The sequence below is a fragment of the Panthera tigris genome, chromosome C1, assembly GCF_018350195.1.
Source record: "Panthera tigris isolate Pti1 chromosome C1, P.tigris_Pti1_mat1.1, whole genome shotgun sequence".
NCBI lineage: Eukaryota > Metazoa > Chordata > Mammalia > Carnivora > Felidae > Panthera > Panthera tigris.
In genome coordinates this window covers 21,887,257-21,903,102 of record NC_056667.1, presented here as the reverse complement: position 1 = coordinate 21,903,102, position 15,846 = coordinate 21,887,257, and the positions used below count along the sequence as shown (strand labels likewise).

Genomic DNA, 15,846 nt, shown 5'->3' with positions numbered 1-15,846 from the left:
TGAGTGGAGTAGCAAAGGGCCTGGTCCGCTACTTTGACAGGGCGAAGGGGAGGGGCTCCTTAGGCTGTCTACTTCTGGAGTTCCCTCAGCAAGCCCATCTCGTTCTCACCCTATGCTATGTCTTCTAACCCAGCCTTTATCACTAATAAAGTTCATAGGCTGGCCTCCACCTCTCTTATCCTGTTCTGAATTCCCAGTTAATTCTGTACGCCATGCAGAGGGCCCCCTCAAATACCTCCAACAATAGCAACTAACCATTCACTGAACCCCTACATGCCACTCCCATGCTATATACCTTGTAGGCATTATCTAATAACCCTGTGAAATGGATTATTGTGCTCTCCACTTCACAGTTAAGAAGACGGAAGCTCGGAGACGTTAAGTGACTCGCCCAAAGTCACACAGCTGGTAAAGTGATGAGGCCAGGATTTGAAGCCCAGTCTTCATGATTCTGGAACCAGGATAGCAGGGGCCCTCATCAGAGTAGGAGGCCAGCACTACAATCCATGTAATTAGTCTCCTGACCCCCAGTCCAGTGCCCACGATGCCATAAATGCCTCATCCTGAAATGGGGCAGAGCAAGGTAGAAGCTGGGAAGGATCTGGGACTTCCAGGAAGAAGGGGGCAGAGGAAGGAAGGTCTTGTAACATCCAGCCCCCGGTGTTACGGCTCCATCAGCATCAACATGTTCAAGTCTTGGGAGACCAGGATTCAGAGGCTCCCAGGGAGGAGAGGGCCTCCCTGGAGGTGGAAGACTTAGGACAACCTGATGGGAGCCAAGCTGCAGGGGGAGTAATGGGAAGTGGGTTTTTTTTTTTTTAATTTTTTTTTCAACGTTTTTTATTTATTTTTGGGACAGAGAGAGACAGAGCATGAACGGGGGAGGGGCAGAGAGAGAGGGAGACACAGAATCGGAAACAGGCTCCAGGCTCCGAGCCATCAGCCCAGAGCCTGACGCGGGGCTCGAACTCACGGACCGCGAGATCGTGACCTGGCTGAAGTTGGACGCTTAACCGACTGCGCCACCCAGGCGCCCCTAACTTAGCACCTATAAGGGTCTTTGATTGCTTGAACCTGCACCCATCTTACAGGTAAAACTACCCGATACACACAATTGGACAGCATGCACAGAGCACCACATGCACGGTACTACGTATGTCCTTACAGATGCAAAAGCAAATGAGGCCCAGAGAGGTTAAGGAATGTGCCCATGGTCACACAGCAGGTGGCTAGAACTAGGAGACCAGGGGGAATGAGAGTTGAGAGTAGGCTCACCGTGTGGCAGGTCTGCAGGAGCCCGGGTACCAGGGTGGATCTGCACTTGGTCCCACTGGAAGTCGTCGTACTGGGCCTGGCTGTACTCGCAGGGCACTGCTGGGTCGCTCGCCTCTTCGAAGGTGCAGCCGGCTGTGAGGGCAGGGCCTGGTTAGCCCTGGCTAGGGCACCACTGCTGGCCAGGAAGGCTCCTGGGGCTCCCCTCCAGGTGCCCCTCACTGCCCTGCCCACCCAGGCCCGCCCTCCTCCCCTCCCTCTCCTAGGCCTCCCCTCACTGCTCCCTCCTCCAACCCTTTCCCTCTTTTCACTGTCACCACCCAATACTAGGACGTCCCCACACTGCCCACTCCCAGGACCACACACTGCACAACCACCCACCAAAGATCCTCCTCAGGGAAAACTAGTTAACATTATCACTACAACATTAGAGCCTCACAGCTCATGAGGTCAGGTCTAGAATTATCCCCATTTTACAGATGAGGAAACTAAGGCTTTCCTTAAGGCCACACAGCCGGATAGTAACAGAGCTGGGGTCTGAACGGAGATCTCCTCTCCTAACTCCTACTCAGTGTCCCACTCCCTGCCCACCCCCCCCCCCATCTTCACGGAAAGGACAGACAGTGGGTCCCAGGACTGGCGGGCTCATGAATGCACTAAGCCAGCCCTGACGGTATCTCCTTAAAAATAACAATGGCCATTGATCATCTCAGGCAAGCCCGGTGCAGCGCTAACGGCTCTCAGGGTGGCATCTCATTTAGGCCTCGCCTCCTGAGACCAGGACCCCTATTATTCCTGCTTGACAGGTGAGTTTAGGGGATTCGGTCATTGCCCAGTCGCCCCGCTCCGGTCTCTGCCTGCAGGCCTGGGACACGCGAAGTCACAGTCATGTGTGGACGGGGCACGTGCATGACTAGAGAAGCCCGTGATTCGGACCCAATATTTACAGTTTGCACGAGGAGAAGAGGAAGGAGGGAAGAAGGCGGGGTAGAAACAGATGTGAGTCCTTTGCCTGGTAATGAGGTCCACATATCTTAGTAGCTCATCGGAGCCCCGAGCCGGGCACCGAATAAATGTGAGAACACCACCAGTTGGAGAAGTTAACAGCAAACTGGTTCCTGCAGTCACTCCCAAAGCTGGGTGCTTGCGGCCCCGTCACAGGCCGTCCAAGGCATTGGGGAGCCAGGAAAATGCGTGGGCAAGTGGTGAGGCCAGACCCTGTGTGGGTTACGTACCAGCCGCTGGTACTTCTCCCCACCTGACGGATGAGGTAACTGAGGCCCCGGGGGATGAAGGGCTCCATCCACAGTACAACACGGTGGTTATGTGGGTGGCCTTTGCCATTAGACAGACGTGGGATTGAATCTTGACTCTGTAATTTGTCAAGCTGTGTGACCATGGGCAAGTCACTTCTTTCTGAGCCTCAGTTTCCGCATCTGCGTGTGCGGTTGTTGAGGATGCAATGCGGGAGTCCACTGACCACGACGCCTAGCGCGTGCCAGCGCTCAGGAAATAGTGGCCCTTCACGGGTGCCACTTGAGCCTACACGAGCAACAGACAGAAGCGGGACTTGAACCCGCGGCAGTCAGATACCAGAGCCCACGTTTCCTTTACTATGAGAAGGAGCACAGCCGGGCTCTTCCCAGGCTCAAGAAGAGGAAGGAAGAGAAACTAGGGGGTGAGGGCCATGTGCCAGGCACGGCGGGCATCTGCCCCACAGGAGTGACTCCACTCTCGGGGGCTCTGCTCACCTGCTGCAGGGGACTTCTCTAGGTTGGCACACAGATCACGTGCAGTAGCATTTGGAAACATGCCCGGCAGAGCTGGGCACAAAGGGGGCTCGCCCTTGTTGGGGGTCTCCCGTTCCTCTTCTTGCACCCCATCGGAGTGTAAAACAATGAGATGTGGGCATGAGGCTGGCACCGAGTGGATGGGATGAAATTACAGAAGCCTCTCTCCAGAGCTAGTGCAGGACCCTTCCAAATGCTCTTTGCCTCTTTGTGCAAAAAGCTCTGGTCAGCATCATGCCCTGTGGCCCGTGGGAGGTAAGTTTTAACCCAGTCTGTGCTGAGAAGGCCTCAACTCTCCCTCAAGAAAATGACCCACAGCACAGCACAGAGGGAGGCCATGGACAGTAGGGTTGGTCAAAGAGGGCTTCCTGAAGGAGGGGAGAGCTGACTTCATTCAGCCTGAGCTGAGTCTACAGTCTGCTCCTGAGGTTCTTAGCCAAGGCCTCCCTAAGGCAGAGGGATGGCCAGAAAGGGAAGCCCAGGATCTAGAGCCTGGATGGAGCTCAGGCCCTTCCTATTCCTTTATAAGGCAGCTGCCCAAGGATATCTCATCCATGACCCTGAGGCAAGCCTGGGAGTGCCAGCTCCTTGGCGCCCCCTCACCCCCATCCCCGGTCCATTCCAAGCCAGGCCACATGAGCTGTCAGGACTCCCAGACTGACCAACCTAGTCAGATGGACCCTCAAGACCACGTAACCTTAGCCAGAGTAACTCCCAGACCGACCCAGGTCAGTGACCCCCCCCAGACAGAACGACCTCAGCCAGAGTGACCCCAACACCATCCAGACCATCTGACTTTATCCAGAATGACCACCAGATTGTCTGACTGACCCCAGACCAGCTAACGCCAGCCAGAGTGTCCCCTGACCTCTGCCAAATGACTCCTACAATTGGCCTCAGGCAGGGAGGTCACCCTAGCTGACCTTCCCCCTCCACAGTGTCCCCTTAGGCAGAATGACTCACTGTCTCTGGTCCAGGTCCACCCCCCCACCCCCCACGCGGTGCCTCTGGGGCCAGGCCAATTCCAACAATGGCACTTAGAGGATAACATCTCTGGGTCCAGGCTCCTCGATGAGAGCCACATCCTCACATTCTCCCCGGCTCCCCCTGGGGTGGGAACAATCAGGCCTCCCAGGTCCTAAGGAAAAACCTATCACCTCCAGTCTGGATGGTTCAAGGCCCCAGAGCTAAGTCCCAGCTGCTGCTAGAGAAAGATCCAACTTCGGCTGGAGGCTACTGGCCTGGGGTGGGGTGGGGGGAGAAAAACTAGATCAGACTTTGGGTTCAGAGCAAGAATGGTAGCAGGGAATCCCTTTTGACTCCATCAACACAGACAGTGGCCACAGACGTGCACACACACACGAACACCACCGTGAGGGGACTGCCACGTTCCGCCATGGCCACCTACACCCATGAAACTTCATAGGAATTCATAAGGAGGTACTATTCTTATTCCTGCTTTACAGATGGAAACTGAGACTCAGAGAGATGAGGTGGCCATTCTAAGGCCACATTCTAAGTCCCAGAAGCTAGGATTTAAGCCACTTACTTATTCAAGGAGACTAGGTCCAGACAAAATAAGGCCCTGGTATTCTGCTGGCCACATGTGTTAATTCGGTTCCATTCACAGGAAATTTGTTCACTGACAGTATAAAGCAGGTCTCAGCCTGACACTATTAGAGGCATAAGGATAATTAAGGTACTGCCCTGGCTTCAGGGACCTCCCAGTCTGAGTGGGGCTGACAGAATAAGACAAAGCAGAGGAGGGCCAAGGCCACGAAGGGGATCCAGGGGAAAGATTTTCTGGAGGTGGGTGCATCTGAGCAGAGCGTGGAAAGATGGGTGTCATTCTGGCCAGTAGAATGGTGGGTAGATGGGCCTCTGAGGCAAAGGAGGGCAGGGAGTAAACACACAGTCCAGAGCATAAAGGGGAGCGCAGACTGGCCAAAGCGATGGGAAAGGAGGCTGGAAAAAGGAAGACTGAGGCCAGATCAGGGAGGGAGGGCCTTAGGCGTCTGGGCAAGAAGTTGGAGTTGGGAAACCAGAATAGGTGTTTGAGCAGGCTTCAGATGAGACAGTGACAAATCCTCTAAACCAGGAAGGTGGGTGGGTTCTCCAGAGGGCACCACAAAATCAGGAGGGACAAGCCACACTCAGATGTCAGGAACTGAGGTCCCCATCCTAGATGCAAACAGCACATACTCTAGTCACACCCAGAGAGATACACAACACACACACACACACACACACACACACAGCCCCACACTCCCCCCTCCCCACGCCTAGTGCAAGCCTCGGGGACACACTCTCAGCCAGGCTGGGGTAGGGAGAAAACCAGACCCCACAAGGGGGAACCCATCTCTGCCCTGGCCTCCCAGAGAGGGTGGGCTAAATCAACCCAGGACCCCCACCGGTTCCCCCAGCCTCAGCTCAAACTGGCCCAGCTACATTCCTCAGCTAATCTCCCCAATCTGGCAGGCGGTTGCCTCAGCAACCGTCAGCCACAATTTGGGAAGGCAGGAGGATGGCTTATCCACATCCGGCTGGGCTATGGATGGGGCGATGGAAGGGGCAACACAACCTCTGCAGGAAGTCAGGGTGTGGGAAGGGGGTCTCCCCGGCATGAGGGCCTCCTCGACTCCATTTGCATGTGTCTCCATATGCAGACGTGTGTGTGTGTGTGTGCACACGTGCCCGTGTGTGTGTGCGTGTGTGTGTGTGTGTGTGTGTGTGTGGCTGTGAGAGTGACAGCCTGGTACCGACTTGTGAGCACGCAGCTGGGAGGCAGGAGACCTGGATCTAATAGCTGCTGAGCGTCTAATTCCCTGTGTGACCTGTGGCAGGTGACTTGCCCCCTCTGAACCTCGGCTTCCTCACTTACAAAATGAGAATGGGGACCCAGGTGACCTCTAAGGCCACATCCACCTCTAGAATGCTGGTCTCATTTGTGTGAGTATGCCCGTGAGCAAGGATAATTTGAGGGCAGAGAGAGACTGTGGGGCAGAGGTATGTGAGTGAGGGTAAGCATGAGTCTCCCAAGTGTGGGTCCCCCAGGCGGCATGCTGGGAAGGTGTGGGTGTGTGGGTGTACATTCGCGTGCGGAGATCTATGACCACACTCGGGGATAAGCATGGACCTACAGAGGAGGTGAATATATGTGGTGGGGTAGAGGGGAGTTGTGCACATGTGTGCATGTGTGTGTGCATGTGTGAGCACCAGACTTTTCTCCCCACCAGACAGGCAACGGTGCTCTGTGCCAACTGCGGCTGCCAGCCACAGTATTTTCTGAAGGACCCTAGGTAAATAGAGTTTGTTTGCCATGAGATTTTTGTTCTCTGATTTGTCAATAGAGCATTCAGTTCCCAAGGGTGGCCCCAGGAGAAACAGAACCTCCCCCAACAGACTAGAAGTTTAGGGGCTGGGATCATACCCAACCACAGGCATAGCCCCAACCCTGGCCTGGGGAAACCAGATACAACCCCAATAACAGCACTGTTCTATTTCACCATCCGAAGCCACATCTCTATGTTAGGTAGCCTAACCCAACCCTGCGACCGACACTGGCCTCACCCCTGGACATTCTTGCCCAACCTGGCCCTGTCCTATGTTCTCCACCCCAACTACAGCTCCATGTCAGGCCCATCTAACCACCCCCCCTCCTCCTTCCCTAGGGTCAGAGACTGTCTCTTACACCTTCGAACCCCACCCCCCAAAGTCCTGTGTATAGCAGATGGCCAACAGTGGCTGGACTTATTGACCCCATGATCCCAACTAGTCTCACCCCAACCAACCCCACCCAGGCTCAAGGACCATGACTTCATCTCAGAGACCCAGTCCAGCCCATTTCACTGCTTTACCTGCCCAGAGCAACACATCCAGACTCCAGCCTGGGGTTCCCTGGAGCCGTTCTCCAGAGCCCTGAATAACTGACGAGTAATTAATTAAGGGCGGGGGTGACTACCTTCTAATCACCCAGGATTCAGCATGGCTGGAACTAGGAAGATCACCCTGGGCAGGACCACAGAGAGAAAAGACTGAGCTGGTACCCCACCCCCCCACAGGAGCCAACACAGACCCCAGCAAGGCCAACACCCTTCCACTTCCACTGAGGATAGAAGGAAGCCAACTAGACCAGGGAAACTTAGGCCAGAAGCACTCCCCATCTCCCGGACCAATATGCACCACAAATCCTGAGGAGAACGGTAAGGCTGCCATGTTGGCGCTCTAAGGGGAAGGCACAGGGCTTGGCCCAACTCCAGACAGAGGCCAAGGGCTGAATGAGGGGCTGTGCTATGCAGGGGGATGGTGGGCAAAGAGTACACAGACCCCCTGCCGTGCGGACACTCTGTGTCACATAAAACATAGTGCAGCAGAGCAGGGAGGCAGAGGGCCATGCACAAACCCGTGCCGTGTAAAAATCTGTACTTCATAAAGGTCCGTGGAGACAGAGGGCTACGGAGTGCCACAGTGTGATGTGTTGAGAGCTCAATGCAGTAGCTCCACGTTGTACAGAGGCAGAATACAGTTACACAACACGGGGGAGCAGAGCCCACGGTGTGCACAGACCCGAGTACTGACACCCGGCACAGCGTGGCAGAGCTGGCCAGGGCCACGATGCAGCGTAGAGGTGCCACAACCCATCGCGGGCATGACCCAGGACTGCACGGAGGCCCGGCACACCAGCGCAGCACCTCTAGGGGTACCCTGGGCTGGCGCTCGGTGCTACACGACAGGGGCACGGAGGAATGCCAAGGTGCCGAGTTCAAGCCTTACTGGTTCAGGGGGCGCCCGGGTGGCTCGGTCGGTTAAGCGTCCGACTTCGGCTCAGGTCATGATCTCGCGGTTCAGGAGCTCAAGCGCCGCATCGGGCTCCGTGCTCACAGCTTGGAGCCTGGAGCCTGCTTCGGATTCTGTGTCTCCCTCCCTCTCTGCCCCTCCCCTGCTTGCACCCTGTCTCTGTCTCTCTCTCTCTCAAAAATAAATAAACACTGGAGCACCTGGATGGCTCAGTCAGTTAAGCGTCCGACGTCAGCTCAGGTCGCCATCTCGCGGTCCGTGAGTTCGAGCCCCGCGTCGGGCTCTGTGCCGACAGCTTGGAGCCTGGAGCCTGCTTCGGATTCTGTGTCTCCTCCTCTCTCTGCCCCTCCCCTGCTCATGCTCTGTCTCTCTCTGTCTCTCAGTGATAATAAATAAGCATTAAACAATTTTTTTAAATAAAGTAAAATAAATCAACATTAAAAAAAAACTTAAAAAAAAAAAAAAGCTTTACTGGTTCTTCTCCCTCTCCAGACACTAGCACGGGGCCAGGTACATAGCTGGTGCTCCACGACTTCTCACTGAAAGCATGTGTCCAGCGTCAGCACGCACCACAGTACAGAGACACGGGGATGCGGAGGGTGTGGTGGGGCGCAGAAGGAACCGCCGGGCACGCAAGCCCAATCCGGAATACAAGCCGGACGTAGTCCTGAGGAGCAGGTTAGGGGTAGACTCAAGGGCAGGGGTGGAAAGAGGCGCAAAAACGGAGTGCCGTGAAGATGCTGTGCGGAACAGTGAACTCAACGCAAGGATCCTGGGGTCCGGAAATCCGGCAGAGTTCACACGACCTAACAGCGAGCACCTGCAGTGCAGGCAGAGGCTCAGGGCAGTAACCGTGTGCAGTACGCGGGGTCCTGGGCAAGGGTGCTAACCCGCAAAAACCCAAGCCGGTCCCAAAGCCCAACCAAGCGGCTCCAAGCTGCAGTGTGAGTCCAGACTCCCCGAGCAGTGTGCAGGGTGGGGCAGAGGCCCGCACACAGGGGGGACGCTCGAGGCAAGGATGTTGCTCATCCGGGCCTGCCCACAGAAACCTGGGGGAGAGGCCGCCAGCAGACTCCTCAGCGGTAACACCAAGAGAGGCTGGGATGCCGTGAGGGGCGGCGTTCGGGCGGCAACGGCACGGTAGGCACATATGGCCGGAAGGCACGTATCCAGAGCCGCGATGTAGTGCCGTTGTTAGTGTAAGTCGAAGATGCGACACACGACCAAAGTGTTACAGAGGGGTCGCGTGTGCTGTGATGCCCTGGAGAACGTGGACGCGCCGACTCCCGGAAAACCCTGTGCCTCTAGCTCCGCCAGCCTGGGCTGTCTGAACCATGGTTTGGGGGCCGAGGCCCCGTCTGCCCTGTGGGCTTCCCTCCACCCTGCCCCCCCACGCCCACATCTTCCACCCCAGTGACTCTCCAAGGGCACAGGGTGAAGCCATCGCTCTCCATGGGACAGGCAGCCAGAACTGAGCACATTGTCCAGGTATTCGTATCTGAGCAGGCCCCAGCCTGCTGGCAGGCAAACAATGAATTCAGATTCTGCTGAAAAGCCTTTGGGCAATTAAAGCATATCGCCTGGCCCCCAGCCCAGGGCAGGACAGTGTGGGGCAGGGCAGGGCAGAGACAGGGAGGGAGACCTATTGGACCGGGCTCTGGTGCAGGATGATCCGAAAGTGGGATGAACAGCGGGGAGGATGTCAGAGAGGAGCCAGATCTAACCCCCCTGGCGGGTCGCTCCCGCCCTCCCCTACCGCCAATACCTCTGGACTTCATCAGAAGCCAGGAACAAACTTTTCTGAGCACGCAGGATGCCTGCACACACACACACACACACACACACACACACACACACACGTGCTTAATAATCGTTATCACTTCCACCGTGCTTACTACGTGACAGGCCCTGTTCTAACTATATACCTATGTTGATAAAATAGATCCTCATGGCAACTCCATGCGGCGTGTTCTATAATTATCCCGATCTCACTAAACGCCCAGAAAGGTCAAGCAACTTGCCCAAGTATTACACAGTTAGTGACGGCAGGAGCTGGGATCAGAACCCAGAACCCGTGCTCTTAACCACACTCTAGGTAAAACACATACTTACGCACGTGCACGACACGTACATACACGTAAACACACGTACGTGCATTCTGAGCCACGTACCTCCGCTCAGCTAAGACCCACCTATCCTTGTCCACACAGGTTTCTTTTTTTTTTTTTCTAAGTTTTATTTTTTTATTTTTTTGAGAGGGAGAGAGAGAGAGCAGGGAAGAGGATCAGAGACAGAGAGAGGGAGACAGAGAATCCCAAGCAGGCTCCTCACTGTCAGCACAGAGCCTGACACAGGGCTCGAACTCACAAACCATGAGATCATGACCTGAGCCGAAATCAAGGGTCAGATGCTTAACCGACTGAGCCCCCCAGGTGCCCCTACACAGGTTTCTGACACCTCGCAGTGGTCGCCTCTTATCCCCCAACTGTCCCATGCCCTCCTGTTCTCTCCGTCTTCCATCTGTCCCCCAACTCTCAGCTGTCCCCCTACCACCTGTTCCCTCAGCCCCAGCTGTCCCCAGCCCCCAGATACATCTTCGCGGATAGCCATCTTCCATCCCCATTGCCCCAGCTGTCACTCTGCCCTCAACTGTGATCTTGGCCATCAAATATCCCCAACCACACCCTTCCCCCAATTTCCCCAACCCAGTCCTTCCACCCAGCTTCTATACTCCACTCCACAATCTCAGGAACCCTCTGAGTCCCATTCTCCGCATCCCTTCTGATTCACCACTAGGTTGTGGGATCTGCACCCTGGGAATGTGCCCAAGACTTCCGGAGTCAGCCAGCAACAGCCTCTTCTGGGTTGTCCACCTCATGAGTCCTCCCCCAGCCATTCTGCAGGCAGTGGCCGCCCTGCCTGGGGCAAGACAAGAGGGCACACTGGCCCCCATCCATGGCTGCCCTCAGGAGCCCCAGCTCCACACTCCACCCGCTCCAAGCCTTCCCTGCACACCCAGGGTTTCACAATGCAAACACTGAGTGGGCACCAGCCACATATAAAGTCCTGGGGACAAAAAATGACAAAGACCCAGCCCAGCCCTCAGGGGGCTTCTGGCCTGGTAGGCCAAGAAGATGGAGAACAACTCAGCGTGTGGTCATACGTGCATTAAGGGAGAAATCTGAAAAACTGTGCAGAGGGATAGGGTCCGGGAAGGCTTCACTGGGGGAGTGACAGAGCTGGGCTCTGAGGCTGAGCAAGTCAGCAGACCCCCACAAGGTGAGAAGGGCACGGAGGGCATTTCCTGCAGGAGGCACAGCTCGTGCAAAGGCAGAGGGCTGTGAAAGGGCCCGGCAGGTTCTGGGATCAGCACTGGCCTGGTGATCCTGGATCGTAAGGGGACAAGGAGAAATGTGGTCAGCGGAGGAGAGGCATAAACACGAAGCTATTCCAGAAAGCAGGGTCTGCATCATATAGATTTGGGTTTTGTCCCCTGGACAAAGACTGGAGACCCTTCAGCTTGGGGCAAGGGAGTGGCAGCATCCTATGTCTGCCTGCTAGAGATCATTCAGGTCACAGGCGCCGGCAGCACTGGGGAGTTGATGGCAGAATGGAGACCAAGAAGGGGGCTACTTCAACAGTCCAGCACGAAATGATGGGCTGGGAGGAAGCAAACACGGATTCAACAAAACCTTCTGCAATGGCTCAGTGGTGGTTCAGCCAGACCAATTCCACTCCCTGAGGTGGCCAGGCCTCACACCTCCAGGACAGCACTGTCCATAGAACTTTCTGCTCTGATAGAAATGTTCACTATCCGCATCCACCGAGCCGGTGGCCACGCAAAACGCAAGATTCTTGAGAATGTGAGATCTGGCAAGTGTGGCCGAGGGATTGGTTTTCTATTTTCGTGAATTTTAGCCACTTTAATAACCACGTGCCAATAAGCAGCCGCCATATTGGAAAGTGCGGGCAGAAAACATTTCCATCACTGTCAGAAGTTCTATTGTAGGAAGTTCTCTGGAAAGTCAGCTGTAGACTGACTAACGATGAAGAAGCAGAACCACTGGAGCCTTCTCCAGAGGCTCTTGGCCTTGGGGTCTGAAGGGAGATTGGGAGGCAAGCCTCAGTCCCTGATCACAGCTGCACACAGTCACCGGGACACTCCCTACCCAACACATGCACACCCCTTTCCTGGAGACAGACACACCTAAACGTACAGACACGCCTACGACAGGGCACCCCACACCCAGACTCACAAACACCTAGATACTCCAATGCATGGGTACCCTGTTCCTGGGCACAGGTACCCCCACACTTTGACATCCAGATACTCGGGAACCCAACACTCAGACGCCCACGTACTGAGACAGCCCGCCAACCCCAACACAGAGGTAGGTGCCCCCTTCCTTGAACACCCATTAACCTGAGGACTCCCAGACACCCGGATATAACCACCTTTGGATGCAGAGACACTGGGACATCCTTAGGTTGGCACACTCTGAGCCTCCCACACGCTGGTATTGGGATACCCACACCTAGATAGTGAGATACCACCCACCCAAAGAGGTCTGCACCCAAACTCCAGGAATCTGACACTTAGATACCCAAGACCCCCTAGCAGCAGGCTCCCCAGGGACCCAAATAGCTGGTCACCTCCCTATTCCACAGTCAGATCCTGCCACACAGGGTAACCAGATGGCCAGACACCCTGACAAGCCACACATATGTTCTGTGCCCCAGGCTACAATTATACAATCACACACACACACACACACACACACACACACACACACACACCCCTCACCCCACTCTGACTGCCCAGATGCCAGGATCACACCTGCACACACCTGGGCCAGCCTCCCACAACCCCACATGCAGGGGTTACCACCAGGAGTAGCCCTCCTCCCTTCTCTGGAGCTCACCAACAGCCAAGACACCGGCTGTGACCCCATCTGCCCACTCCTAGATCTGGGACAGAGAACTGAGGGAGTCTCCCCCTCCTGATGCGGGGCCTGCCCTCCCTCCTCCAGAGACGCTCAGCTCAAACTGACGGTTGGGACCCCAAGCTTCTCACCACCTGCCGAGGCCTCCGGCACAAAGGCTGAGCCTGGGGGCTGCACAGGCCCAGCCAGCTGCTGGGGGGGAGGGTGGGTTTGGAGACTGGGCTGGAAGCTGGGGGGAGGGGCTGGCAGGCAGGAGACCGCTCCCTTCAGTCTCTGCCAGGGCCTCAACCTCCCCAACTCACAGCTCCCAGAGGACTCTCTACGTGGCCTTTTCACACACAACACCATCCCCCGGCAGAATTTTCCAGATTCCTGGAGGGAAAACCTAGTTCTTTAATCTCTACTTTCAATGGAGTCAGTGCGCCCCCGTCTGGCTTCTCCAGCTCAGAACTTGACCCACTGGACCTCACTCATTCTTTCTTACAACATAGATTTATTCATTCAGCAACAGTGGGCCAGGACTTGTACCTGGCACTAAGGATTCTAAATACTAAATACCCAGTCTCCGTCCTCACAGAGCTCACAGTCTGTAAGAGACAAAGGACCAATAAACTGTAATTACAATAATTACAATACTTTGAAACCATCGAATCAACCCCCACTCTCCCTTCCCGGGCTAGCACAGGGAGTAACCAAGGAAGGCTTCAGGGAGGAGATGATATCTAAGCTGAGACCTGAAGGAAAGGCAGGAGTTCACTAGGAGAAGAGGTGGAATTAGAGAATTCTGGGGAGGAAGTACAGCTTAGAGGACAGAAGGGGACTGAGGGAGGAGGGGGGGCACAAGGCACCCCTAGCAACTCTAGCTAAACCGCCCCTGCATGAAATGGCCACCTAGCTTAGCAGATGAAAGCATGGAAGGATGGAGGCATGCCTCAAGCAAGCAGGTGCCGACCCTGAGTTTTCGCTGACACTTGATCTGGGCAGGGGGCAGCCAAGGAGCTCAGCACCCCCACTCTGGCCACACTCACCACTTCCTGACGAGTCTCCTCCCCCCACCCCAGGGAGAAGGGCCAGCTGCTCAGACAAGCCTTTATTGCCCAACCTGAAACCACCGGGCAGCCTCTCCCTCATTCCTGCTGTCCACAACCCCAGCAACCAAAAGGACAAAATGAGCTAGAACACAGAGGAATAAATTATTGCCAGATTTGCGTGACTGGGAGACATCACACACCCACCCTCGGTGGGGCAAGGGACTCAGGAGGCATTCAGGGAGCTGGGCTGACTTTACCTAGGTGGGGGGCAAGGGCAGATCTACCGAGTACCACACACCCTTATTATGATGCCCGGAAGGCAGATGAGGAAACAGACTCCCCAAATGGAAGTAACTTGCTCAAGGTCTCACTCCCATCCCAAACTTCAGTTCTTGACCACCCCCAACCCCCTGCTGGCAGGAGGTAAGGCACAGGAGGGTTCTTGGAATCAAGGCGAAGTGGTAGGGGGTGGGGGAGCCGGTATTATCCCAATGGTTTGATCTCAGGGTGGGGGAGGGGTTGAGGGGGTAGAGGAAGCCGGGCCCCAGCTCGGAAGGAGCCAAAGGCAAGAGCGACTGCGGGAGCCAAAAGATCTCCGCCGGAGAGGCCCGAACTCGATCCCGGGGAGACCAGTTCTCCGAGGCCTGAGGCCAGGAGGAGTCTCCCTGGGGCCGAGGTGGCCTGGCACGTGCCTTGGCTCTGATCTCTGCTGGGGCGTCTCCCCGTTACTCAGCGCCCTGGGTACCGGGCTGGAGCCACCCAAACGGTGGCTGACAGGATGAGGCCGCGGGAAAGGGATGCCCCAGGGGACGTGTCGGGCACAACTACGCGGGAGAGGGCCACAGTCTGGAATCCCGGGCCCCAGGGAGGGATATGGAGGCGCGCGGTGGGGGGGGGGGGGGGGGGGGAGAGGTAGTCAGACACACGCACACAGCCGACACACCATCCACACGGTCCACAGCACACGCGGACACACACACACACAAGCCCCGGATACACACATTCAGATACGCGAACACACACACATACACACACACACACACGCCCAGAGACCCCCGCGACCACACAGCAGTTAGAAGCACGGAGACACACGCTCACACACGTACACACACACACACACACACACACACACACACACACACACACCCCGTGGGCCCGGCCCGCGGGGAGGCCGCACAAAGTTGCGGAGTCGACCCGGGGAGTGTCCCGAGAGACCCCGGTGTCCGCGGCACCTCCCGCGCGCCACGGGAGAGGGCGCCGTCCCGCGGCCGAGGGCCAGGCCCTGCCCGCGCCGGGACGTCGCAGCCCCGCCCGGCCACAGCGGCCGCCGCGCGCCGCCCCCTCCACGGCCGGCCCGGTGCGGCCGCGGCCGAGCCCCGCAGGAGCGCCCGCCCGCCGGCCCCGGCGCGCCCCGCGGCCCCGGGCGACGGCCTCCAGCGCCCGGTCCTTCAGCGCCACCGGCCGGGGCGCCCCGCGGCCCCGGAGCCGCCTCGGAGCAGCCCGGCCGCCAGCGCCGCGCAGAACTTGCGAAACAACAAACAGCCCGACATGTCGGAGTCTGCGGCCGCGGGGCCCCCTTCCTCCCTCGCGAGCCTCAGGCCCGGCCCGACCCCGGGGCGGAGGGGCGCAGCCGCGACAACTTGTTCGGGGCCCGCACGCCACACACGCGCGCGCGCGCACGCACACACACACACACACACACACACACACACACATCCTGACACCGCCCCCTCGAGCGGCCCCGGGCCCCGGGCACACACTCGGCCACCGCCCAGGCGCGCACCACACTCGCAACATTCCTGGACACGCAGCCAGCACGCACGGACACACACACTCACATCCGCTCCAGACCCGCTCCTACACGCGCATTCCCGGCACACTTGGCATTCACTCGGACCCACGCAACCCCCGGTGGCGCACACCACCAACCCCAGACACTCCCATACGTACACATCGCGCACACAGCGCACGGACACACACGTTCCGGACCCGTTCCCACGCCTTCACACACGT

The 15,846-nt window shown here is 57.0% G+C and overlaps 1 protein-coding gene across 5 annotated transcripts in view; it reads right to left on the bottom strand.

The window, feature by feature from the left end:
* Positions 1 to 15,846, bottom strand: part of PTPRU (protein tyrosine phosphatase receptor type U) — an 81,460-nt gene that overhangs the window by 64,927 nt on the left and 687 nt on the right. For all 5 annotated transcript variants that reach the window (XM_042996063.1, XM_042996064.1, XM_042996065.1 and 2 more), the window contains exon 2: positions 1,276 to 1,407. In XM_042996063.1, coding sequence (XP_042851997.1) covers positions 1,276 to 1,407 — 132 coding nt within the window. The remainder of the gene's footprint in view (positions 1 to 1,275; positions 1,408 to 15,846) is intronic.